Source organism: Mirounga leonina, unplaced genomic scaffold (assembly GCF_011800145.1).
Source record: "Mirounga leonina isolate KUSES-001 unplaced genomic scaffold, KU_Mleo_1.0 Mir_171, whole genome shotgun sequence".
NCBI classification, from domain to species: Eukaryota; Metazoa; Chordata; class Mammalia; order Carnivora; family Phocidae; genus Mirounga; species Mirounga leonina.
Window position 1 is genome coordinate 22,618,579 of NW_023270436.1, and position 26,499 is coordinate 22,645,077.

At 46.4% G+C, this 26,499-nt stretch overlaps 1 protein-coding gene across 11 annotated transcripts in view; it reads left to right on the forward strand.

The window, feature by feature from the left end:
- MTMR3 (myotubularin related protein 3) overlaps positions 1-25,902 on the forward strand; it is a 141,819-nt gene extending 115,917 nt beyond the window's left edge. For 3 of the 11 annotated variants that reach the window (XM_035017343.1, XM_035017346.1, XM_035017350.1), the window contains 14 exons: positions 1,312-1,425; positions 6,837-7,042; positions 7,573-7,704; positions 8,672-8,783; positions 11,658-11,853; positions 12,673-12,858; positions 15,542-15,712; positions 16,796-16,941; positions 17,721-19,137; positions 19,882-19,935; positions 20,279-20,389; positions 20,843-20,931; positions 21,726-21,752; positions 23,678-25,902. In XM_035017343.1, coding sequence (XP_034873234.1) covers positions 1,312-1,425; positions 6,837-7,042; positions 7,573-7,704; positions 8,672-8,783; positions 11,658-11,853; positions 12,673-12,858; positions 15,542-15,712; positions 16,796-16,941; positions 17,721-19,137; positions 19,882-19,935; positions 20,279-20,389; positions 20,843-20,931; positions 21,726-21,752; positions 23,678-23,849 — 3,133 coding nt within the window. In that variant the 3' untranslated portion in view covers positions 23,850-25,902. The remainder of the gene's footprint in view (positions 1-1,311; positions 1,426-6,836; positions 7,043-7,572; positions 7,705-8,671; positions 8,784-11,657; positions 11,854-12,672; positions 12,859-15,541; positions 15,713-16,795; positions 16,942-17,720; positions 19,138-19,881; positions 19,936-20,278; positions 20,390-20,842; positions 20,932-21,725; positions 21,753-23,677) is intronic. The other 8 variants (XM_035017351.1, XM_035017353.1, XM_035017348.1 and 5 more) reach the window with 5 other exon arrangements.
- Positions 25,903-26,499: the final 597 nt, after the last annotated feature.

The window sequence follows — 26,499 nt, forward strand, 5'->3', positions numbered from 1 at the left end:
TTGTCTTTGAGTCCACTATTTCTACCTCAAAACCAGTCTTCAGGACATTGAAAAGTTCTTCCTACTACAAAGAAGGAGAGCTAAATTTACTATTAAGTTTTAAACAAGATAAAAGAAGACAAAAGAACAGGACTTGTGGTTAGCATATTAACTATGCTCACAGTGTCCCAGGTCATTTTTAGGAGTTTGTGGGTGTTAAGTTTATAGAGCTACTCTTGGTCGTAGATATTCTCTTGGTCCAGTGGCTTTTAAGTTCCTGATACTTAATCTTCTAGAAATTGAGAACACGATGGAGATATTTAGTGCAGAATGATCAAAACCCCTAATTCCTAAGCTACTTGGTGTTTTCTGCCTCTTCCCCCAATGCATGAGGTAGGCTAGGGCCAGGCGGTGGTGGTGCAGGAGAGGGAGGAATTTGTGTATTTTAAGATTTGGATTAAAGGTCTTCTTGCCTTCACTGTTTTTTTTTTTTTTTTTTTTTGCCTTCACTGTTGAAAAGGAATATTGGGATACCCATAGAGAGACTGTCCTATAAGTGAAAAACCTGTCAGAAAGAACTGCTTTTTAGGGCACCAGCTTGACTAGCATGCAGTTACTGGCTGCCTCCCTAATGAAAACAGCTTTTTTCCTCCTTGAATATAATTCTGAAGTGTGTTTTATAGAAATTATGATTAATAGCTTATTCACATTACTATCTTGGGTCAGTGGGCCTGTGATTATATATGCAAATGTCCTGACTTATGGTACTGCTTCTGCATACCCATGCCTGCGCCTGTTACCTATAATTAGGCCACATCAAAGAATATGTTAGTAATTCTATAAGGTCTTTGGAAACTTGAAATTGTGGGCTTTTGTCCTCCTTCACATGTTTCCCTTTGACAGAAGCCTGAAAGAGTGAGGGAGTCTGATTGAGGTGACAAGACTTTCACTTCTGTAGTTGGACTGTGCACTTTGTGTAGTTAAGAAATTACTTGTATGTTAGTTGCTTCACGGTAACTTCCTATTGTAACAAAGTAACTGCCTGTGGACTCCCCTTATATCACAGATGTTAAGATCAACAAATTTCCAAAGGCAGCCTAAAGTGGAACAGTCCAAGATAGTGTCACGTGACATATGCATAAGTAAACACCTAAGGCAACTAGTTCTGCTGAGAAGGCCAAGACTCAGCTAAAGCTCCTTATTGCCTTTTAACTGGTTCTGGGGTAGCTTGATCAACATCCTTATGCTGGCTCACCTAGTGTCTCTCCCTCTTCTCCCTCCGTGTCTCCCTGTCTTCTTCCCCCACTCCGCCTTTCTCACCTTCCCTGTTAGGCTGTGTGGTAGCTATCCACAGGAGCTCATAGTGCCTGCTTGGATCACCGACAAAGAACTAGAGAGTGTGGCAAGCTTCAGATCCTGGAAGCGCATCCCTGCTGTCGTCTACAGGTGAGTAAGCCTGGCCAGCCCGAGCCCGGTCTGGTGCTGCTATCCACTGCATGGGGTCTGCTGCTCTGCTGCCGCTAACCTGGGGAGGAAGGGAAGGGTTCAGAGACCTTCCCAGGCAACTGTGTGCTTCCTTTTATAGTTAAATTCACTCTTCCGGTGACATACCAGTACTTACCGCATCCAGAACACTTGGTGATGGTTCAAGTGATAAGAAAATTTAATAGGAAAGTGGCTCATCTTGTATTTTAAGATCCTTCTGACATTCTATGGGAAGATCATGTGTTACTGCATTTAGCTTCCGATGTTGGCCTTTGGATTGAGAGAGAGGAGTTCCAGAAAGTGAGAGTTGAGTCATCTGTGATTGTTTTTGTAGTTGAAACTTTGAGACATGAGAGAGTTCTGTTTTGAGAGGAAGCATTTAAAGAAGAAGGCTAGGGCTTGGCTAGATAGAAGATCTTAAAGATCAAAGGCATGAGAGCCAAGGGAGTCAAGTTCTAGAACGGGATGGTGGCGTGATGTTGAGCACAGGTTTGGGAGTTCAGGTCTTTTCACTGATACTCTTGCTAAGGCACCTTGAGTAAATTCCCTAACTGACCTCAGCCTGTTCCTAATTAGTAAAATGGGAATGATGGTCTTACTTTACAGGTATGCTGTGCCACTGAATGAATCTGTAAATATTGGGCTTCCCTAAGCAGTACATGGAGTAGGTTGTATTCCTGGGGGCTGCTTTTATATATAATTCATTGAATAGCTCAGTTCTCAAGGACTCATGTTAAGACTTGAAGAAGTCATTCCGTCTTATTTTAAAACTGTTTCAGATGTCATCTCTTTATGATATTTACATTGTCCATTTCACTTTTCCAGTTTGCAGACTTTTTGGGCTTTCCTTGAATTTGGGCCCAACCAGTGGGGCTTAGAGACTTTAATGCCAGGAAGCATTCCATTGAAATATTGAGGTCATAGGAAGGGATTTATCTCCTTGTGGAATTTCCACTGAGGTAACCAGCTTGTTCATTTAGTCCACTGATGGCAAATTCTGATGGCCGTCCTGAATAGAGAGAGATGAAAAAGTATTTGTTTCTGGCCCAGTGGAATCCATTAAGTTTTCAACCTCAATTTTCATCACTGTTGTTTTCAGACACCCCTAGAAAAGTAGGTCACCAAATTTACCTATCACTCAAGTGACAAGGATGACACAGGAATTACAGAGCAGGGAAAGCTGAAAGGATTTGCGTCTTATCAGTGATCGGCCCAGCTCAAATAGGGGCAGCAGCCAGGGCTGCTCTGTGGCCAACAGCTGTGTTAGATAAGCAGCCCTGGCATTTGAAGGGTTTGCTGACTTTGAGCATCAGGGGGAAGGACTGTCGTTTTCAAAGTACAGGGCTTTAGGTGAATTCTCCTTGTTGGTAGAGAACTCTGTAAATGCAAGTTAAAGAAAAACTTCTTAGAATAAACAGGTGAAACCTTTTTTCCCTTCTAAAATTTATTCTAGAGAGCATGAGCCATGGGGTTTTTTTTCCCAGCCCTTTCTAGAGACCATAGTATATATATATAAATGAAATTTATTTCCAATTTCTCTGAGTAAATCTGCTCTCAAGTTCTTGGTATTAAAAAAAAAAAAAAAAGTTCTTGGTATAGTCCACACAAAATCAGATAGACTTCTAGGAACTAGCCTCTGTTTTGGAACATGTGTCTTGTATCTCTGAGCCCCAGACTGAGTTGTTAAATTGTTGGGGAGCTTTGTAAGCCGTGTATAGAAGAATGTTTTGGGGATACTCTGCCACTCTCTGCTTTGGTGGCAAGATGATTCTGAATCCAGCATGAATTTAGTTGTCTGTAGACTGCAGTGTTGATTCCTGAAGTTGCTAGCAGCAGTTACTTGACAGCACCACGCTGAACCAGTGCCCGATTAGTGTTTTTTTCCCCACTGTGATGAGAGAATGTTTAATTGGGTTTATCACTGAAGACAGAGATTGCTCTAACACAGTAAGATGGTGCAAAGGGCATCCATCTGTAGTGCAATTCACAGCTCCCCTCTTTGTGTATTGAGTGGTTATTAGAAATTTCTAGTCCTTTAGTGAGCTTGCCTAATACTAACTTAGGGATAATTTAAATACTTATGTATTTCTATATGAAATTGAAGCATTCGGTGTTAAGTAGGGCATCTTAATTTTTATACTTTTTCCTGGTTCTGTTTGTTAATATGGTAGAAATGCTCTTTAGTGATTTATTGTATTGTTTTAGTTCTTGATCATGCAGTCGAAAGCATTTTGGAAGACTGCAGAAAACTGCTTATTCCAACAGCTCAGTTTGCAGTCTGGCTGTTAAAATGCATGACCCTTTAAACCCAAGATCCAAGCTGAAGAGTGCCATCTTCTGCTCCTCTTGGGCACTGCTGGGAGCATTGCAGAGAAAGAGGATGCTCAGGAAAGGCCCTGCCAGCCTCTTTTATGAAGGTTTGGCATTGGTCAGCTCTGTTGTTTCCCAGTGCCTATTATATATGCTAGTAGGCATTTTAGGAAATAGGTTTTATTTCCGTTGGGCTCCATTCAGCAGGTGAGCCAATTGAGCATATTGGCAAGTGCTTTCTGTTACTTGTCTCTCTGTTCTGAAGGATTTAAAAACTACAAGGAAACTGATGGTTCCAGTGGAATATGGTTCTTGCTGAATTTCATTGATTGCTGGTGAGCTTTAGGATTAGAAACAAAAATTGTTCTCACATTGTTCCTTGAAGATGACAAATAGATTCAATAGTATGTTTTATTTGAATCTATCTTCTACATATGTGTTATATGTGTGTATGAATGTATCTATTTAGATTTTTTAAAAGATTTTATTAATTTGAGAGAGAACATGTGAGATGGTGGAAGAGCAGAGGGAGAGGGACAAGCAGACTCCGTGTTGAGCTCGGAGCCTGATGTAGGGCTCCATCTTAGGACCCCGAGATCATGACCTGAGCCAAAACCAAGAGTTGAACGCTTAACCGACTGAGTCACTCACCTGCCCCTGTACTTAGATTTTAATGGGAGGTAAGACATGGACACTTCCCCTCTGGGAGATAGAATTGGGGGGATATAAATTTTTTGCTTACTACTTACTCTGTTTCATAATGAACTGATTACTTTTAGAACTTTTTAAAAACTACTTCATGATTGTCACAGTTCACCCCTTTAAAGTGTACAGTTTGGTGATTTTTTTTTTTTTTAAAGATTTTATTTATTTGAGAGAGAGAGAATGAGAGAGAGCAAGCACATGAGAGGGGGGAGGGTCAGAGGGAGAAGCAGACTCCCTGCCGAGCAGGGAGCCCGATGCGGGACTCAATCCAGGGACTCCAGGATCATGACCTGAGCCGAAGGCAGTCGCTTAACCAACTGAGCCACCCAGGCGCCCCAGTTTGGTGATTTTTTAAAAATACATTTACAGAGTTGTACAACCATCACTACAATCAATTTTAGTACATTTTCACCATCTCGGAAAGAAACCCCAGACCCATTAGTAGTCAGTCCCTATCCCCTTCCCAATCCCCGTAGCCCCAGGTCACTAGTAATCTACTTTGTTTCTACAGATTTGCCTATTCTGGACACGTCTAATAAATGGAATCATACAATATGTGGCCTTTTGTGACTGGCTTCTTTCCCTTAGCATAACATACTCCAGGTTCACCCGTGTTGTAGCATTTATTGGAACTTTATACCTTTTGATTGCCAACTACTAGTTTTATAGCTTTTTAATTGCTAAAATTGCCTAATAAATTCCTAAGTAGGAAAAGACTGGATTTTTATTTATTTATTTATTTATCTATTTATTTATTTATTTATTTATTTTAAAAGATTTTATTTATTTGACACACAGAGCACAAGAGAGCACAAGCAGGGGGAGCTGCAGAGGGAGAGGGAGAAGCAGACTCCCTGCTGAGCAGGGAGCCTGATGTGGGGCTCGATCCCAGACCTGAGCCAAAGACAGATGCTTAACCAACTGAGCCACCCAGGCGCCCCAAGAGACTGGGTTTTAGTATCATTGTTATTATTTTTTTAAGATTTTATTCATTTATTTGACAGAGCGAGCGAGGGAACACAAGCAGGGGGAGTGGGAGAAGCAGGCTTCCCGCTGAGCAGGTAGCCCAATGCGGGGCTCAGTCCCAGGACCCCGGGATCACGACCCGAACTGAAGGCAGACGCTTAACGACTGAGCCACCCAAGCGCCCCGGTTTTAGTATCATCTTAAAGTAGACTTTTGAGTAAGATTTCTGGTCTTAATTTAAAAAAAAAAAAAAGGATCTATCAAAAAAAAATTAAAGGGGGCGCCTGGGTGGCTCAGATGGTTAAGCGTCTGCCTTTGGCTCAGGTCATGATCCCAGGGTCCTGGGATCGAGTCCCACATCGGGCTCCCTGCTCCTTGGGAGCCTGCTTCTCCCTCTGCTTCTCTCTCTCTCTGTCTCTCATGAATAAATAAATTTAAAAAAAATCTTTAAAAAAAAAGAATTAAAGGATCAGAGTATGGCTTCTTGAGGTTTATGCTGTTCCTTCTAAGAGCTTAAGGAAAGGTAGCTGGTGCATTGAGCTATCTGCCTATAATAAGAGCAATTTGTGAGTCATGAAATCTCAGGAGATTTTGTAGAGTAGTCCACTGTGGGCCAGGTAAGTGTTTGAGTCCCAAAGGTGGGACCTTGTTTTGAAAAGAATCCCAAAGCCAACCATAAGTGTACAGTTGCTGCAGTAGGCCCTCAGAAGTTGTTGTGGAAACAAATTTTTCTGTGTCAGCATCTATTATGCCAGGGTATTCAGATGCAGTATTAAAAAGGAGAGATTAATGTTTCATTATTGAATAGCAGATTTAGTGTAGTATTTGTAGATTATTTTTTTACCCGATTTTTCAAAAGTAAATTTTAAAGATTCTCAAACATATACTTTATGAATATAAATTTTTTCCTTTCTTTTTTTTTTAAAGTATTTATTTATTTGAGAGAGAGAGAGAGTGAGATAGAGCCCAAGACGGGGTAGGGTCAGAGGGAGAAGCAGACTCCCTGCTGAGCAGGGAGCCCGATGTGGGACTCGATCCCGGGACTCCGGGATCATGACCTGAGCCAAAGGCAGTCGCTTAACCAACTGAGCCACCCAGGTGCCCTAAATTTGTTTTTTCTAAGAGCACACATTTATCATTTTGTTGGTAACTTTACAAAGATCTCTAAAATGATAAGATTTTTGAGAAAGATCCAGATAGGTTTTGTTGTTTATTCTTGTTGCTCTAGATGATTTCTGCCCTGAGAGGACTTGAAGCTAATCCATACTTACCTGTATTCAGGCTCTTCGTTAAGGCATTTAATATCCACTACCTTACTTTTGTGTGAGCACAGAGCATTGGAATGGGGCCACTGAGATGGAGACAATTGTTGTGTCTTGTTCCTTGCACAGGCACCAGAGTAATGGAGCCGTCATTGCCCGCTGTGGACAGCCGGAGGTCAGCTGGTGGGGCTGGCGAAATGCTGATGATGAGCACCTGGTGCAGTCAGTAGCCAAAGCTTGTGCCTCTGACTCCCGATCAAGTGGCAGCAAGCTGTCGACTAGGAACAGTTCTCGAGACTTTCCCAATGCGGGGGACCTTTCTGATGTGGAGTTTGGTAAGATGCTCCCTGGATCCAGTGGCAGCAATTTTTAGAGTATCTGTGAGAACTTTTTCTTGAATGGCCTTTTCCTTGTAAGACCTATGATTTGTTCCATAGGAGAGAGAGGGTGAAGCTTTAGTTGATGGGATTATTTGAGGAGTCATAGGTCTTGACAAAGAACCAGAAGACTGTTTCAGACTTGGCTTAAGAGGGCTAGTGTTGTTGGTTGTCTTTCTAGTCATTGTGACAAGAATGGGGTATATATATGATAGGGGACCTGGAATTTCTCCAGACCATGGCAGGAGACACCAGACTTCATTAAGAGACTATACATGTAGACATGAGATAAAGGAGATTGTAGGCAAAACAGAAGATAAAGAGAGAAGTCCTATGTATCAAGGGTTCTGTTAGGTGGGTTTCACTTAACTGAGGTTTTTGTTTGTTTGTTTCTTGGTATTGCAATAGGTGTTTTGGGTTCTTATTTTGCACAATTCTGGGAGAGATGGGTTCATTTAATTTTTCATCCCCACTCCTGATGTTCCTAGATTCTTCTCTGTCAAATGCTTCAGGAGCAGACAGTTTAGCCATCCAACCGCAGAAGCTTTTGATCTTGGATGCACGTTCCTATGCAGCAGCTGTGGCAAACCGAGCCAAAGGAGGAGGCTGTGAATGCCCAGGTGAGGTATAAGGTGCTTTGTCCACTAACATTGTTCTTGTGAGTCCAGCCATGTCCAACTGGGTCTTAGTTCTCAATTTGAAATGAATGGCAAACCATGTTCCTCAGCCTATCTTGAGAGAGCCAGAGCTGTTTGGATTCTTAACACTAGTTTTTTTCAGGGAAGAAATGGAGGAGGAGGTGCGGTGAAACCAAATAATATTCCTTCCTAACCTTTAGGTGATAAAGAAAGTAAATCCTCTCCATAATAAGGCCTGTTCATGTTTGGAAGTTGCTTCTTTAGTGGCTCAATTTGTCAGCCTTCTAAAAGATTTTGTTGCCTTTGACAGTGGGTTTACTCATCACTGACCTCACAGAAAACTTCCCACATGGCTTCTACTTAGAAAACCTGGGGTGGAAATTGAAGCAGTAAATACAGAACTCTAGCAAGGCACCTCTGTCCTGACCTGTAGCACCCCCACTATTTGATTGCTGACTTTCTCCAAGGAGGGACCCCTTCGGTGCCAGTTGTGTGCTGATAGAGCAGGTAGAGGCTCCAAGCTCTTTATTCGGATGTGATCTCAACTGGAAGTTAAAAGTAGTTGTATGAAGGTGAAATGTGAATGCATAAAATGCATTGTTCTGCCAGGTTCTTTTCAAAGAGATTCCAGAGCTGGAAGTTAGATGTGGCCCAAGAAGTCAACCTGGGTGAGAGGGAAGGCTTTAGATCTTTTTCTTAAAAAAGAAGAGCTTCTGTTTTAGGTCCATATCTTCACAAATCTAACTTTCCTTTTCGCAAAAACAGCTAAAATTCAAGCACTGTTTTTCCTTTCATAAAAGGACTAGACTAATAGGCATCCAAACATTGCAATTTCGTTAGTCAGCAATTATAATGAATTTGCTTTATAGCCTGTTTGCTGCTTTTAAATTTGGCCATGTGGGCTTTAAATTCAACATATTTTTGTTCTCTTTATTGTTATTCTCTGCAGAGTATTACCCAAACTGTGAAGTCGTGTTTATGGGGATGGCAAATATTCATTCAATTCGGAGGAGTTTTCAGTCTCTGCGGTTGCTGTGCACACAGATGCCAGATCCGGGAAAGTAAGACCTTGGCCTTGGCTTTCATTTTTGCATTGCCCCCCGCCCCCCCCCCCCCCCCCCCGCTTTTTAAATGAGTTTGGAGGTGTCTTTTCTTCTGTTTCTTGGTACACTTCAGTTTTACTTTTAGTCCCTGTGGGCCTTCTCCTTTCTGTGTTAGGAGCACAGTAGCACAAAGGAGATGCTGGGAGAAAAATCTAGCCCTTTGAAAGGTTTAAAGATGGGGAGCACAAAACAGATCTCAGTCCTCAGAAGCCCTACCTTCTTGTTTTTCCTGGGACCTCTTCTCTTCTACATTGTTTTTGGCTCATTTTTAATCCTTTGGTTTTTGACGTCCTGTAGGTGACACTTACCTGCTGTGAACTGGGTGGGACGTTTTACTTGAAAGTCAAAATTTATTCATCATGTTGTAAAAAAGGGTTAAACTTTCTTTAAACTTGCCATTCAGTGAATTCCTTTTACATTGGCTTCTGATTCCTAAACTACCCCCTCTTATTTATTAAGAACATTACCACATTTTTATTGCTTACTAAAAAATGAATGGCTGGCATTTGTAGTGAGATAGGTGAAGTAACACTCCTTCCCCCTAAGGGAACTGGTTGTATACAAGATAAATTAGCAGGAATGGTCTGTGAAACAAATATGGACAGATAAATATTTAAGAGCCCCTGTTTTACTCTTTCAGGAAGCCAGAAATGGTGCCAGAGAAGACAGAATTTTCTCTTTTCTGGTGTTTGTACTGGAGCCCATAGCTTTTTCCCTGGGTTCTATTCAGTAGCTCTGATCACATCAAGTTTTGAAGAATTCCCTGATTGATTCAATCAGATGGCTGCCTGAATCACTTGTACTAACTCCTGGTAGTAAGTGATTAGATTCATCACAGTTGGAATCAGCCCAGAGTGAAGCAGTTGTCTTTGGGGAAAAAGCCTGACCAAAGAATGAGCTTGCTGCTCTGCTTTGGGGATTAGCAAATTGTATCTGCTACGCATTTACAGAAACCAGCCAGTAGTGTGCTCTCTTCCACAAAGGTGGGGTGTAGAAGGAGCCTGGCTAAGGTCTCAGAAGATCTGCTACTAATTGTGTGACTTTGGCCAAGGGGCTTAATTACTCTGGATATCAGTTTTCCTATTTATAAAATGATGAAAGGGATAGAATCAGTACTACCTGATCACAAATATCTTCCATATATTAAAATTTTTCTTAAAAAAGCTCTTTTTTTTTTTAAAAGATTTTATTTGACAGAGACACAGCGAGAGAGGGAACACAAGCAGGCGGAGTGGGAAAGGGAGAAGCAGGCTTCCTGCCAAGCAGGGAGCCCGATGTGGGGCTCAATCCCAGGACCCTGGGATCATGACCTGAGCCGAAGGCAGACGCTTAACGACTGAGCCACCCAGGCGCCCCAAAAAGCTCTTTTTTAAATCCAGAGTCAGAAAGATGTAATTGACCCTCACCTGGTCCACATGAATGTCTGGGATTTTATTAAGGAAAAAGGTAATGCTTTGCCTCTATTTGGCAGCAAATCATAAGGCAGTACTGAAGCCTTCCTTGTGAGTCAAAGGAAGCCCTGGTAGTGATGATATCAGCTATAATCAAGCCTCTCAACACTTGCTTGAGGCTGTGGAACCACAAATCCGATCACATTTTGGAGAAATCAGAGCTTTTGGGGGTGGGCATGTAGGGAGTGGAATCCATGACAGGGCACAAGAAACAAAATAACACAGTAAAAAAACAAGCATGATTAGGGCGCCTGGGTGGCTCAGTCGTTAAGTGTCTGCCTTCGGCTCAGGTCATGATCCCAGGGTCCTGGGATCGAGTCCCCCATTGGGCTCAGTGGGAAGCCTGCTTCTCCCTCTCCCACTCCCCCTGCTTGTGTTCCCTCTCTCACTCTCTCTGTCAAATAAATAAATAAAAATCTTCAAAAAAAACCCAGCAAAGGGCGCCTGGGTGGCTCAGTCGTTAAGCATCTGCCTTCGGCTCAGGTCATGATCCCCGGGATCGAGTCCCACATCGGGCTCCCTGCTCAGCAGGAAGCCTGCTTCTCCCTCTCCCACTCCCCCTGCTTGTGTTCCTGCTCTCGCTGTCTCTCTCTGTCAAATAAATAAAATCTTTAAAAAAATAAAAAATAAAAAAAAAACCCAGCATGATCAGCTTGTGATTACTTCAAGGGGTAATTCTTGGGATCTGATACTTCCTAAAGGTCTTTTCGAAAAAAGGTTCTTCTGGATCCCTGCTGAATCCAGTCTATGTTAAGTCCAATAACACCATGTAGCGATTGGTATACTAATTTATATGAGTCTTCAGGCATTAGCTTGGGCTCAGTTTTAGTCCATAGAAATTTAAGACTTTAGTGGTAGGTGTTAGGGTGTGCGGAGCAGGTGCTGTTGTCTGCACTGTTCTTGATTGTGGCATCTGGCTTACATCTCCTTATAGGCATGTTTGTGTGAGTTTTCTATACTTTTTTTTTTTTTTAGAACTTGTAGGGCGTCGTTGCTGATCATTAAATATAAGTACCTTCTGTTTTACAATGTCGTAAGTGGCTTCATTTCCTTCAGAAGACTCCAGAAAGAACTGCTTATACTGGATATATAACTACCATGGACTGAAAAATACTAGATATTCTCAGAAACTAGCCATAAGATTTTTGGAACAAAAATTCTATTAATTACTGTCCTATTTCTAAAGCTGTCTTCTATTGCATAATAGGGCTGAAAGCCTCATCTTTGTACATGCTTTATAAAGACAGAGATTTGTTTGTTTTGGCAGTGTTTTATTTGGAGGGAAAGATCTTTGGGACTTGCTTTTTAATTTCACGGGTATTTGGCATGATGCAGTAAATCATAAAAATCAGCATTTCCTTATCCCCTTCTGTTTTTGTAGTTGGCTGTCAGCTCTTGAAAGCACAAAATGGCTCCATCACCTGTCTGTGCTTCTGAAGTCGGCACTTCTGGTAGTGCACGCCGTGGATCGTGACCAGCGGCCGGTATTAGCACACTGCTCAGATGGCTGGGATCGCACTCCCCAGATTGTGGCATTGGCTAAGCTCTTGCTGGATCCGTATTACCGAACCATAGAGGTGGGTGGATCGAAAGAGTAGGATTTGGTACATCAGTATGAGTGGGAGAAACCCTGGAGGGTTTTATGATCAGTTTTGGTCTTGGTGGTTAGGCCTAAGGAAAGTGAAATTTGTTTTAAAACCCTTGCTCCTTTACCTTGAGCTAAATTGTGGTGTTGCCTCCCATAGTTCCTGTGCCTTTTAAAATGGAGCAGAGTGTGTATAACAAGGTATTGAGAAATACAGACATGTTTTCCTTTGCAGTTTATCTACTTGGAAAAGTTTTGGCTACCCCAGGAAAATGGGGCTACTATAGAAGGATCTTGGCATGCTCATTATGATAATGGGTCGGGATATCACTTACAGTGTTCTGTGGAGACAGAGCTCTACTCTGAAAGAACCACATGTTGGGTTAAAGGTGTAAGAAAAGCCATAAAGGTGCCCTAAAATATGTAAATCTGGGGGTAGGGAAAGCTATTAGAAATAAGACTTTGTAAGTATAACACGAAATACAGAAATAAAATAAAAATAAAATAATTAAAAATAAAGAAATTTAGAAAAAATGTGGCTTTTATACTGTATAGTGAATGAAAGTATGGATTCAGGAAAGGCTTAGATAAATGCTTAGTACCCTTTTGATGATTATGGAATGGAGTTGAGGGAAGTGGGAAATTGCCCTGAGCTCCATTCCATGGAGCCCTTGGCTGTGGGGCTGGGTCAGGGCCTCCTGTTGGGCTTACTGGGAGTTTGCTAAAAGGGATTATTGCTGTTAGTCCTGACAGGCTCAGAGCTGTCATAGTCTCCAGGTACGAATGGTCTCTCCTGGGTGTTTCCCTGCAGGGTTTCCAGGTCCTCGTGGAGATGGAGTGGCTGGATTTTGGCCACAAGTTTGCCGACCGGTGTGGTCATGGGGAGAACTCCGATGATCTGAACGAGCGCTGCCCAGTGTTTCTGCAGTGGCTTGACTGTGTTCATCAGCTTCAGAGGCAATTTCCTTGCTCTTTTGAGTTCAATGAAGCATTCCTTGTGAGTTTGGGCTTGTAATTCTTCATTTTGGGGACCTTCTAAAATTGTGGGGGTATTAATGCAAATGTTAGTGGGCTAGTTTTCATGTGAAACTATGGATTCTTTTTAGAATTTAATAAGGAGCCATTCTTTGTCCCAGTTTTAATTAAAAACACTAAGAAGTGTGTTTATTCAGTGAATGTAGGTGTGTTAGGTTTGCATAAAGTCTTTGAGTTGTTTTAAACTTAGTTTTTTATTTTATTTATTTTTTTAAGATTTTATTTATTTATTTGACAGAGAGACACAGCGAGAGAGGGAACACAAACGGGGAGCGGGAGAGGGAGAAGCAGGCTTCCCACTGAGCAGGGAGCCCGATGCGGGGCCCGATCCCAGGATCCTGGGATCATGACCTGAGCCGAAGGCAGACGCTTAACAACTGAGCCACCCAGGCACCCCAAAAAGTTTTTTTTTTTTTAATTGAGGTATAATTGACAATATAACATTAGTTTCAGGTATACAACATAATAATTATACTGTTTGTGTATATTGTGAAATAATCACAATAAGTAATTAACATCCATTGCCACAAAATTTTTTTTTTCTTGTGAGAACTTTTAAGACCTACTCTTTTAGCAACTTTCAGATATGCAATAGAGTATTATTATTTTTTTCTCAAGATTTTATTTATTTATTTGAGAGAGAGAGAATGAGAGACAGAGAGCACGAGAGGGAAGAGGGCAGAGGGGGAAGCAGACCCCCCGCTGAGCAGGGAGCCCGATGAGGGACTCGATCCCGGGACCGTGGGACCATGACCTGAGCCGAAGGCAGATGCTTAACCGACTGAGCCACCCAGGCGCCCTGCAATAGAGTATTATTAACTATATTCACCATCCTGTACATTACATCCCCAGGACTGACTTATTTTATAGCTGGAGGTTTGTGTCTTTGACTGTCTTCATTTTACTCTCTGGCACTGTTTCATCACACCTTTCTTGAAACCCTTTCTTCATTTGGCCCCCAGCACAAATTCTGCCTTCCTTCTCTGCCTCACTAGCTGGTCTTTTTTGTCTCCTGGGCTGCTGCTTGATACCTTCCCAGTGCTGAATGTTGGAATGCTCCAGGACTCAGCCTCCAGTGTGCTTCTGTAGCTTACTGCCTCTCTGGGGATTTCATCTAGTCCGATGGCTCTGCTTGCTGTCCTTGATTCTCACATTTGTAATTCCGTCTTCAGCTCAGACCTCTCCACTTAACTCCAGACTCACATACCCAACTGTGACTGCTCAGTATCTCCACGTGGATGTCCTCATGGTATTTCACACTTGTTCAAAACTTGGTTCTTGATTTCTACATCTCCCCACCCCAAAATATGATCTTCCAGAAGTTGTCAGCCTCACCAGGTGGCAACTCAATCCTTCCATTTATTTAGGGCAGAAACTTATATGGCCTGCCCAACTCTCATCCTCCCCCTTTCACACTCCACGTTCAGTCTGTCAGCAGATTCTGCAGCTTTGCTTCCAAAATCTATCTAAAACCTGATTACTTCCTGCTGTCTCCACTGTTCCCACACTGGTCCAAGGTAGCACCATCTCCTGCCCCAAGAGTCAACCCAGCAACTAGAGGGATCATTTTTTTAAAAAGATTTATCCATTCATTTATTTTAGAGAGAGCACACAAGCAGGGGGTAGGGGGAGAGAGAGGGAGAGAATCTCAAGCAGACAAGCAGACTCCCTGCTGAGCACAGAGCCTAATGTGGGGCTTGATCTCACCACCTGAGACCATGACCTGAGCCAAAATCAAGAGCCAGCCGCTTAACCCACTGAGCCACCCAGGCGCCCCTAGAGGGATCCTTCTAAAACATGAATGAGACCGTATCATTCCCCTGCTTAAGAACCTCCAATGACTTTCCATTTCAGACAGAGTAAAAGTCAGTCCTTAAAATGGCCTGCAGAGCTGTCCTAGAGGTTACCTGTCTAGATTCATTTTCTACCATTGCTCTCTTTGTGCAATGTCCTTCAGTTACACTGGCCTCCTTCTGTTTCTTGGAAATCGCAAGCACACGCTCACCTCAAGACCACTGTGCTGGCTGGTGCCTCTGCCTGGAGCATTTCCCCCTCAGATATCTTCTTAACTTGCTCTCTCACTTCTTTCTCCTGCTGTCCTGCTCGTGCCCTGTCCCGCTCACCCTGCCTTATTGTGGTCCACAGCAGTGGCCAGCCCTCCCCCACAGCTAGAGCCAGCTCCATCAGGGCAGGAGAGTTGTCTGAGAGTTGTTGCCTATTCAGGACCCATAGAAATGTCTGGGGTATGTCAGATGCTCAGGAATGATTTGTTGAGTGAAAAGTTATTAGAGGAGTGTGCTCTCAGTTCAGACTTGCATTGTACACTGACCTGCTCTTGTACCCGGGTGATAATGATCTGTCACTCTGGAGTGTGGCTGTTAACTTAGGACTTGCCAGACTGGTTGCCAAGGAGGCCAAGAGAAATGGGGTGCCAGTGATCTGTCTTTGCTCTTTTGACTCAGGAATGCTAGTGGTTGGGGTTGGCGTTGTGAGGAGGCAGCTCTTCCGTGGCTTACTTGGTTCCCTCATCCTTATGGAGTGTGAATCCTGAGGTGCTCTCAGGGATGTTGGGGAAGTGGGGCTCAGCGGGGCTACCCTTCCCCTGGAGAACATACACGCTATGGCTGGCTTTTGGACTCCCACAGGTGAAACTGGTGCAACATACCTATTCCTGCCTGTTTGGAACATTCCTGTGCAACAACGCTAAGGAGAGAGGGGACAAGCACACTCAGGAACGGACGTGTTCTGTGTGGTCGCTGCTTCGGGCAGGCAACAAGGCGTTCAAAAACCTCCTGTACTCATCTCAGTCAGAAGCCGTATGTATCCTTCAGCCTCTCCTCTCCGACCAGCAGAAGGAATTTGGGGCTGGAGACCTATGGGCGCCGTTTTCGGTAGTGACTGTTTTCTCAAAGGCATCTCTGTTGTCTCTGGGTGGGTGGGTTCCCTTTTTTTCCATCTGTCCCAAGGAAGGCTTGTTTCCTAGTGCTGCTCTGATCTGCTTCTAACCACTTCTTGCTCAGGGTGGTTTGATTTAATACACATCTCTATTTTGCACTCCAGACACGAATCTTTGCTGGCACCTCTGTCAGAGCATAACTCACTCCTGGCATGTTCTAACAAGTGGAAGGGGAGCCTAAGTCGTCCCCTGGGTGCCCCTGCAAGCCCCCGGCACCCTTCCAGTGTCCTCAGGTGATGATATGCACTGCAGCTCCTGTCTCCAAGAGCAGAAGAGTGTGTGTGGTGTTAGCTTGTGTGTCGGGGTGATTTTCTGCCCCCGTGGAGAACTGGCAGGCCCTTTAAGACTTTTTTCTTCAAAGGGACACCTGCTGTTAAGCAGAGGAAAGGAGGCACGCACATCTGTGTTGATACATGGTGACGTTCCTTTTGTCAGAATGCATGTCAAATTCTAAAGAAGTCAAAAGGAAGTTGATCAGAGGTTATATTGCTTCACTGGACTATTAATATGCTTCTCACTACATTTAAGTAGTCAGAGGAAAGATCTACACTAACTGCTTCTCTCTTTGCTTCACTGCTGGGGAAGTCATAATACAGGAAGAAAATTCCCTTCTTTTCACATGATTAATTTAAATGATCCTATAAAGCAGGTTTGACAGTGTCTTCTGAAGCCACGTTTTTGTACCAGGAAACACAATCACCATCTAGTGGAATGACTCACCTTCGTATGAAGTAAAGGCAACAAATTAAGCGGATACGAAAGTCAGTCATTCAATAAAGGGGACCTAAGAAGTAATTAATGAGAAATAGATTAAAAAAAAAATCCTTTAGATTTTCATGCCCACAAGAGTGCAGACCTGTTGGGTGTTCCAGCTTGGTGACTGTTCTTGACCCTCATTTCCTGTTGGGACTTGTTTAAACCTGTATCCCCACTGCTCTCTCAGGTGCTGTACCCTGTGTGTCACGTGCGTAACCTGATGCTGTGGAGTGCAGTGTACCTGCCCTGCCCATCCCCATCCACCCCCGTGGACGACGGCTGTGCACCATATCCAGCCCCTGGCACCAGCCCTGATGAGCCGCCCCTGAGCCGGTGAGCCTAGGCCTCAAGTCCTGTATGGGTGTACTTCTGTGCTGGGGCACATCCAGGCATGGTTAGAGCTCATGACGTTGTCCGGCTCCACAAGTCTCGCTTAGATCTCTGAGGTTTTCTCAGAGAAGGTATAAGGGTTTCAGGCTTCGAGGCCGTAAGAGCCTCATTTCCTGAAGGGCGTTGGGCCCTACACTATATTGTTCTGCTGCATGCGCCGAGCGGTTTCTCAGTGATGGAGCAAACCTCTGGGTTCCTTGTGACCCTCTGGCTTGAGTTCCAGCCACTGCTCTGCTCCCGCCTTTCTGCTATCATTTGTCTTTTTGGGGTTGAAAGGCAAATGCTGTCAGATGATATAGAAAGTTCGGCTTTGCCACTGGAGAATTAACTTTATTAAATTCAGACTGCTAAATACATTAATTTAAAATATTGTAATAGCAGAAAATCAGCAGTGCTACTTGCCTTTGCCACTAGTGGAGAAACAGAGCAGTGTCACGAACGTTTTTTAAACATAGCATTTACTATTTGTTTCTTTGTATATATGGACACAGGGTGGGGCAGGGCGAGTTGGGTAGGTTGAGAGGAACTTTGCCGACTAGAAGGGCCCATCCTGGAGCTTTTTGCCTTTCTGTCCGTCTGAGCCTCACTTTAAAAGATGCCAAGGCTCTTTGAGTAGCTACAGTGGACCCAATTATGAAACAACTGCCTGTTAAAACTGATTGTCTCCTGCTTTCCTCTGAACAGCCTCAGATTCTCATTTCCCTCGAACTCCTTTTGTTTAGGCTACCAAAGACTAGATCATTTGACAATCTGACTACAGCTTGCGACAACACAGTGCCTCTAGCCAGTCGGCGCAGCAGTGACCCAAGTCTGAATGAGAAGTGGCAGGAGCACAGGCGCTCACTGGAACTGAGCAGCCTGGCTGGTCCTGGGGAGGAGCCTCTTGATCCTGACAGCCTGGGGAAGCCAACCAAAGTGCTGGGCGGCGCTGAGCTGTCTGTTGCAGCTGGAGTGGCCGAGGGGCAGATGGAGAACATTTTGCAAGAGGCCACCAAAGAGGAGAGTGGGATAGAGGAGCCTGCCCATAGGGGGAGCATTGAGATGCAGGAGGTCAAAGAGGAGGCTCTTTCAGAAAAGGAGATCAGGGTGAAGACCCCTGAGGGCTCGGCCATGCTCTTTCCTCAAGAACTAGAACTGGGTGATGCTGCTCTGGCGAACCATCCAGGCACTAGCCTCTCCGTGTTCTCACGGGGTATTCCTGAGCAGCAGGGTGGGCACAGTGTTCTCCCCCATTTTCTCCAGGAGTCCCCCAGGGGAGAGGATGCCCAGGAGGTCCCTGTGGAACAGCCCCAAATAGGAGCTATTACAGAAGATAGGGAGGAAGCGTTTCTTCCAATCCCAGTAGATGCAAAAGTTGGCTATGGTACCTCACAGTCGAGTTCTCTGCTGCCCTCCCAAGTCCCATTTGAGGCCAGAGGACCAGAGACGGACAGGTCAATGGACATGTTAATAGAAGATCAAGTCAAGTCAGAAAGTGGGCCCGAAGGCCATCATAGACCTTGCCTGGTGAGTAGTGGCTGGTTCAGTGGCAAGGACATGCTTCCTCAAACCATGGAGCCGCGGCCTTCAGAGAAGAGCCCAGCTGAGAGGCCCCAGGTGGGATCTGTGGTCCATAGGACTTCCCCTGGCAGCACCCACAGCCCAGCGCATTCTCCTTGTGCCTTGCCTTTAGCCGAATGTAAAGAGGGGCTGGTGTGCAATGGCGCCCCAGAGACCGAAAATAAGGCTTTAGAGCAGCCCCCAGGGCTTAGCACCCTCCAGAAGCACCCCACCCCCAACGGGCACTGCACCAATGGGGAGGTTGGCAGGAGCAAGGACTCACTGAGCCGCCAGCTGTCCGCGACGAGCTGCGGCTCTGCCCACTTACACTCGCGGAACTTGCACCACAAGTGGCTGCACAGCCACTCGGGGAGGCCGTCTACAGCGGCCAGCCCCGAGCAGCCTTCCCGCAGCCACCTGGACGACGATGGCATGCCTGTGTACGCGGACACTATCCAGCAGCGCCTGCGTCAGATCGAGTCAGGCCACCAGCAGGAAGTGGAGACCCTGAAGAAACAGGTTCAGGAGCTGAGGAGTCGCCTGGAGAGCCAGTACCTGACCAGCTCCCTCCGTTTCAATGGGGACTTCGGGGATGAAGTGGTGAGTAGCCCGCAGCTGCCCAAGGAGAGGGCACACTGAGGCGGGCGCTCTTTGTGCCAGTGCACGGTGATTGGTACAGATTTCTAGAAGAATTGGAAAGGTCCAGAGTAGTCCTGTTGAGAGGCTGGAGCTCAGCCTCCGCCATGTGGATGGCAGTCTGCCTGGTGGTCTTTCCCGCCTTGCTTACGTGCCACAGGTGTCCTGTTGAGGCAGTTAGAATAAGGAAGAGAGCACTCAGTATGTGGTCGGTCAGATCTCTTTGGAGAGAGGATCATGTTTTAAGAAAGGGCATGAGCTCCTGGGCAGAATGACATTAGAGCAATGTCAAATATTCCTGTCAAATTGTAATGCCTGTCCTACCCCAGTAGCTAGTAAACTGTGAGCCTGCCCCCATGCCCCAAACACAGGCTGTAGCTGTGAAAGTTTAGTTTAACAAATGTTTGTACCTGCCCTATGGCGGCTGATGGCAGAAGAAACGGGGAGAAGGGATTGGTTTCTGGCACTGTGGAGGAGTTAGCACTCATGGGGCCCGGTGACTGGAAGTGAGGCTACGTGAGGGGGAGGTTCTCAGGGAGATGCTCTCCTCGCTCACTGGGTCTGACTTGATGTGTTCCGAGTACAAGCGGGAGCCTGGCTCTGAAGCAGTCAGTGTACCTGAAAGGCGGGCTCATCCAACGACTTTCAATTCAAACTGACTTCTCGGTATTTCCTTCATACTAATGGTGGTTTCTCATTTTCCCAAAGAGTCCTTCAGGGAAAGGAGGACGTGCCCAAAGCACTCAGTTCGCACACGCAGATGTAAGTGGCAGGGCTGGAGCAACAGACTCACTGGAACAGCTGACATTCAGTTCACACGCCTTCCTGGTCATTTCTGCCCCACTCACTTCCTGGAACCCAAGGCCCATCTTTTCCCTGCAGTCACTGCACACAGCCTTAGACCTGTGCATCTCTCTTCCACCTGAGTTCAACCCTGTCTCTGCACCTGCTCAACCCGTTTCTTGATGGCTCAGGCACCAACAGATCTGGCAGCCCTAATACTCAGGCCCGCCTGAAGTCCCCAGTGCTCTCTTCTTTACCAAGCCCTTTCTTCTCCTGGGAGGAGCCAGGTTCATTCTGTTCAGCTCTGTTTGTTTGCCAACAGACTTCAATCCCCGACTCGGAAAGCAATCTGGATCAGAACTGTTTGTCTCGCTGCAGCACAGAGATTTTCTCTGAAGCCAGCTGGGAGCAGGTGGATAAACAGGACACGGAGGTACAGGCTCAGCCCCTGTTCTGAGTGCCGTCCATGCAACTGTTCTATGGTTCTTCTCCACCCCGATCCCTGTCCCATGCACCTGGCCAAGGAATAACCTCATAGCACACTTAGCCTTGAGCCTCTGTGAATCCCCATCAAGCCTAGAATTTCTGAGCCAGGGAGACTCAGCAAGCTGGTCCTCTCTCCTCCTTGCCTCTGTGAACTGGAGCCTTGCCGGCTCTCATAGCGACCCACGGTGCTGCTGCCTGATACTTTATCTCAGGGGAGTTTGGAGTCCCCTCTAGGGAAACGATTTGGACGCCTTTCTTGTATTGCTGACATCAACCTGCTGGGCTGCTGCCACCGGAGCCAGTATGGTCCTTGTGACTCTTGCTGCCCCCAGCACGGCTCTGCTGGCTCCAGCTGCATGGCCCATCTCCCGTTACTGACCTGGCCCCTTCTGTTTTACAGATGACTCGCTGGCTCCCGGACCACCTGGCCGCCCACTGCTATGCGTGCGACAGCGCCTTCTGGCTCGCCAGCAGGAAGCACCACTGCAGGTGCCGCTCGAGGGTGTGGTGGGGTGGGGTGGGCCAGGGTTTGGAGGCTGAGATTTGGCCCACAGGGCCTGCAGCTTGGAGAGATGCAGGCATCTGGCTGGCGGTGTCCCATCTGAGGCAGATCCGGGGCTCTGTAGGCCCCCAACTCATCTTTTGTGCCTCTGAGATTGGTGTTTGCATTTCGTGGGGTTTTTTTCCCCCCAATTCGGAGTGATCATGACTAAATTTTAAAATGTGCAAATGATGTCCCCTTTTGTTCTGTTTTGCTTCCTGGATTAGCAGAGCAACAGCCACCACCCAGACTACCATTTCTTATTCCTAGAATACCATTTCTTCCCGTTCAACATGGCTGCTATAAGCAAAAAAAGTTTTCCTGCTATGGGCAGGGAACTTCATTTTCCTACTCCTTACCCGGCTCCCTGACCCCAAACTCGTTTTCCTTGTGCCAGTAGTGAGGAGACCTAGCTATGGGGACTAGTAGGGACAGCTGAGGACATAGTCTTCAATCCTTAAGGCTCCTGACTTCTTTCTTCTTGGTTGGGGTAGTTAGTTGCTAGAGATGCTTTGCCCCAGCTGGGGTGGTGACTGACTGGAGGATGTTCAGTGTTCTTGGGATAGGAAGTTCATCTGAATCCTGACATTGCTCACCCACGTGAGTGAACCCAGGTAGAAAATGGAACCACCTCTTTGTCTAGCAATGATGCTTCAGGACTGTGTATCTCCCTACCCTGCCCCCCCAAGCCCAAATGTCTTTGGTTGGCTTCTCCTCTGAGCTCTCTCTCCCCTCCTTGCAGGGACACTGACCGTGTTGATCAAACGTGGTGAGCATTTGCAACAACCTGTCTGTGATGTCTGCACATCTATAATAACTTCTCCACACTAACGCTGCCATTTCCCCCTCTCTGCACTCATTGGGACGAAGCCTGGGGCTGGGAGCGTAGGCAGGCAGGTGGGCTTAGGGGGAAACCAAAGCAGCTGACTGAGGAGATGATTAGGGCTGAGTCAGGCTGCAGCCACGCACTCCCCTCCTGATGACGCAGGTCATCTGAACCATCTTGCTTGTGACTGAGAAGCCGTGCTTCAGCTGGGGCTGGTCTTGTGGCAGAGCCAGTTGGGTTTTCAGAGCTATTTCCTTTGGGGTAGTCATTCAGTGGGATGCTAGAAGGATGCTTCCTGATCTCCAAGTCAGACAGCATTGCTGCTCCAGTTTTTTTTTTTTTTAAACAAAGAGACCAGGACTGAACAGAGGTGGTCTTTCCAGAGACCTGTTTTAGCATGGAAGACTTTAGTGGAGGGTTCCACTTAGGGTCTGTCAGGATCCCCCGAAAGAAGCCAGATAGAAAAGCTTAACTGATCAAATTCATATCAGGATGAACTCTAGCAGATATGTTAAATAAATGCAGACATTCAGAAGTAGATTTAGGTAATTTTTCTGTGTAACCACAGGTTCTTGCTGATTCATGCTTTTCAGAAACGTGAGGTGCTTACTGCGTTCTAGAAGATGAAACTATGTGTGTGTGTTTTAGTTCTCTGTCCTTCCATTGCCCCATGTCTAGCCTTTTCCTTTTGTGGTGTGTGTATATATATATATATATATATATATATGTATATATATATATATATATATCTCCCCAAAGGGTACTTAGTATTCTCTCCTCTGTGCCCAGGTGGTCCTTAATTCAGCAGCGGGTTTGGATTCTGAGGAGCATAAATGAAAAGGTAGTGAGTGATGCTGGCTAAGGAGGAGGATTTCCCTTCAGCTGCTTTCCCCAAGTCTTTGGTGGGCTATGTCAGGCTCCTTGAAGTCTCCCATTCTTGGGTTTATTGAGATTGATTTGTACTTGAGGGCCTAGCAAAGTGGGGTTGTAAGGTGGGCAGAAACTTACCCTCTGCCAGTTCCTTTTCCTCTTAGCTGTGAAGGGCAGCTGTTTGGTTGTGTTCACCTGTGCTGCTGGGCTTTCAAGTGGAGGAGGAGAGGGAGGCCTGGGGCCCTGAGTACAGTCAGGCCTTCAGGTGGAGCTCTGATATTCCCTGGTAGATGCATGGGGCCAGGGGAGTGAGCCATAAATGACTGACACCTATCTAATAAGGGGGGGGGGGGTTGTGCACGTGTATTCATCTGTGCTCTTGTCCCTTCACCCTGAGCATGTGTCACTGGTTGCTTGTCTTCTGGCTTTGCATGCTGGCAGCAGGGCAGCCCTAGATGGCAGTGGTCTTTTCTCCATTTTGCTGCCTCCGAGCCTCTGGGGATGTAGCCCGTTGGACATGGCTCCTCACTCCCCAGCTAGGCTAGGTGGTTTGTCTTATCTGAAGCGCTCGGAGGTAGTTCCATTGGACTCTGGCCTCTCTGTGACCACAAACTACACAGAGGCCATTGCCCAAGTGGGTATGGCCAACTGGGTTTTTCTGCCAGTGTTCTAGTAGCCGCTCCTGCCCTGGGCCCTTTTGTTCTCCTGGATTTCTCTTGAGCAGCATCCTCCTGTACACTTTGAGCCATAATGGTGAGACAGCCAAGTGTCCTTGGCCCTAAAGTCACAGTGGTGTGCAATTACACTAGGCAGGAATTTCTACCCCCTCCCCCCCCCAGCTTGGCTTGTTCCTGGGTTAGACCAATGAAAGTTCAGTTTTGGAGGAGTCTCTAGCACATTCCGAATTACAACAAAGTTCTGTCTTCTGAAGTTGGTTTCCTCACACCATACCTACTACCGAAACTAACAGTGTTTTGTTTTCTTCTTCTCATCTCAAGGAATTGTGGGAATGTGTTCTGCTCCAGTTGTTGTAATCAGAAGGTTCCAGTTCCCAGCCAGCAGCTCTTTGAACCCAGTCGAGTGTGCAAGTCTTGCTATAGCAGCCTACATCCCACAAGCTCCAGCATTGACCTTGAACTGGATAAGCCCATTGCTGCCACTTCAAACTGAAGCTCAGTGACCTGGGGCGGGCAGAGGCCAAGCTGCTGTTCCTCTGACAGGCCCACACAGCCTGGGCAGACCGAGAGGCCCGTGCACTTTCGAATGGGGGCGTGGAACCACCTGTGCAGAGTGACAGAAATTTGGGATGTACCACTGGATTGTAGATTGATTTTTCTTTCCTGTTTTTTTTTTTTTTCTCTCTCCCTTTTCCATCTTCCCTCTGCCTCCAAAAAGGAAAGAAGTCCCCTGGTTGTCTTAATTTTTTTTTTTTTTTTTTTTTTAACGGAAGACCGGAGGTTGCCAGGCCCCCTGTAAACTGTTGAGCCACCTGCTGTCCTGTAGTGCTGAAGGTTGGCTTGGTTCCTCAGGATGGGAGGAGGCTGTCAGAGTCAGGAGTGGAGGCCTGAGATCTAGTGAGTGGGGAAGCAAGCCAGGGTTGATGTTTGTGACTATTTCTCGTGCCATCGCCACATCAGAGCTGATGGGAAAAACCTTTGCTGCTGAGGAGGCTGAAGCATCTTCCCTCGGAGCACTGCCCCGAGTGCCGCCTCCCTCCTGGGAGGAGCCAGGCCAGTCCGACCTCACAGATAAATGGGATTGGCATTTGGAGGGAGGGACACATAATAAATAGAATCCTTCCAGGCCCCGCTTTGGGGAAGGAAGGTGTTTGTTCCTCTGAGGCGAGTGAGAGGGCCTAGGAATGGGGGTGGCCCGCATGTTCCCTCTTGCATGGATTCTGTTTTTAACTTGACCCTGGATGGTCTAGGGCTCCCTTCACTGTCATGAGTAGGCCTCCCTGGGCCAGGCTGTGTAGTGCTTCCCACCCTCAGGCATGAAAGTGCAGACTGGCCGGGATGCAGTGTCCTGCTGCTGCGGCCCAGGCCAAAGCCTGCCCTGAGCTCGGGCACACCTGGAAGCCCCTTCTGGGGCTGGTCCCCCAAACAGTCTCTCTTCCTTGACCAGCACAGGGAAATCCAGACTCAGGGTTCCAAAAGTCCCCCATTCCCAAACCAAACCAATCATGGATCGCCCCCTTAAGGGGTAGAATCAGCCTTTTAGAGTGCAAGCCTCTGGAAAAGGGAGCATGTCCCATACAATCAGCCTTCCTCCTCCTTCCCTTCTTGGGGCAGTGGGAGGGCCCGCGGGCCCCCTGGCCTGCTCCTGTGCTGCCGCCAGCAGTGAGGGGCCACTCGGTGACTCTGCAGGGTGCTTTCGAGAATCGGGACACAGCCTGTAGGAGATTTGGGGCACCTTTCCTCAGTAAGCTTTGATGTGGTCCAAAAAGAGCCTTAAATCAAGAATATCTGTGGTCGAGTGAGCGTGGGGAAAGGTGGAGAGGAGTTTCGGTTTGCGCTTTGTAGTCTTGGCATCCATGTTTTGTGCCTGCCTTCCCTCTCGGGGAAGGGCCGTACTTGGCTCTGCTAAAAGCTGCTAACTGGTAATGGCGGACTGTGGTGAGCAGATGGGGGTGAGGCCAGGGAACTCTCTGACCCTTTGGAAGCAATTCCCTGGCCAAGGGAAGTTGTGTCTCAGGAAGGTGGCTCCTGTGTGTGCCTGGGTGTGGTTACGATGTGGCCCAGAGTCTCCCCTGGAGCTGTTAGTCCAGGCAAAGCCAAGAGCATCTGAGTGAGTCTCTGGCTTCCCAGTGGCAGCAGGTAGCTCAGAGTCTGAATTTAGTGAAACAGGGCGTAGTTCTTCTCCGCACTCTGTGTGGTCTGGCCGTGGAGGTAGGGAGAAGTCAGTCTAATTAAAGATTGTGCAGTTCCTAGTGACAGGTGCCAAGAGGTTATGATACGGGTTTCTTGGGTCTGATGTACAGTGTGAATAAATGCTTGCAGCTCTTAGCCCTTTTCGATCAATGAAGCACTTTTTTATTAATATTTTTCTTTGTATGTAAAGGAGGAACCGTAACTCTCCGTAGCTGTACATATAACCCTTTTCTCCTAAAGAGGAGTCCGTCAGTGCTCCTATATTTTTCATTTTTTGTCAAAGCAAGAAGTAAATACTTTAGAACTGTTAAATATATAAATAAAGTGAATAAAGTTTAGTGTTCCGCATGGTAGCATTTGCTAACACGTTCTAATTCTTTGCCCTGTGGTTTATTCCCTCTTCATCCATTTTCCCTCTTACAGAGCAACAGTTTGAGGTGCTGCCAGGAAACTGAACTTTGGCAAAGGAAAACTACAGGTGTCGGTTCTACTCTGGACCTTGGCAAGGAGGCGCACCACAGTGCCCAAGCACTGAAACACATGTCCTTGATGGTTTTGCCCCTGACATCTCTAAAGCTACAAAGGCAAAGCAATCAGGCATCCTAACAGTCAGGGGATTTTCCTCATGCAAAAAACAGCATCAGTAATAAATATAGTAAATAAAAGTACCTCTGGCCTCTAGCCCCCATCCCCCCCCCCCCGCCCCCGCCCCAGCTCTGGTCCCTTAACCCCACAGCAGCATCAGCTGCAGATGAGCCCTGCAGGGGGAGCTGGAAAGATGTTGGCACAGGGAGAGGTGGCCGGAAAGTGCTTCTGCCTGTTCTTGGATGAGAGCGAGTGGGTGGCCAGAGACCCTGGGGGTAGCAGCTGAAATGGGTGTGACCGGGTTATGTGCCTAACTGGAGGTCTTCCTCCACACAGAGCGCCAAACCTCTGCTCTGTAGATCTGC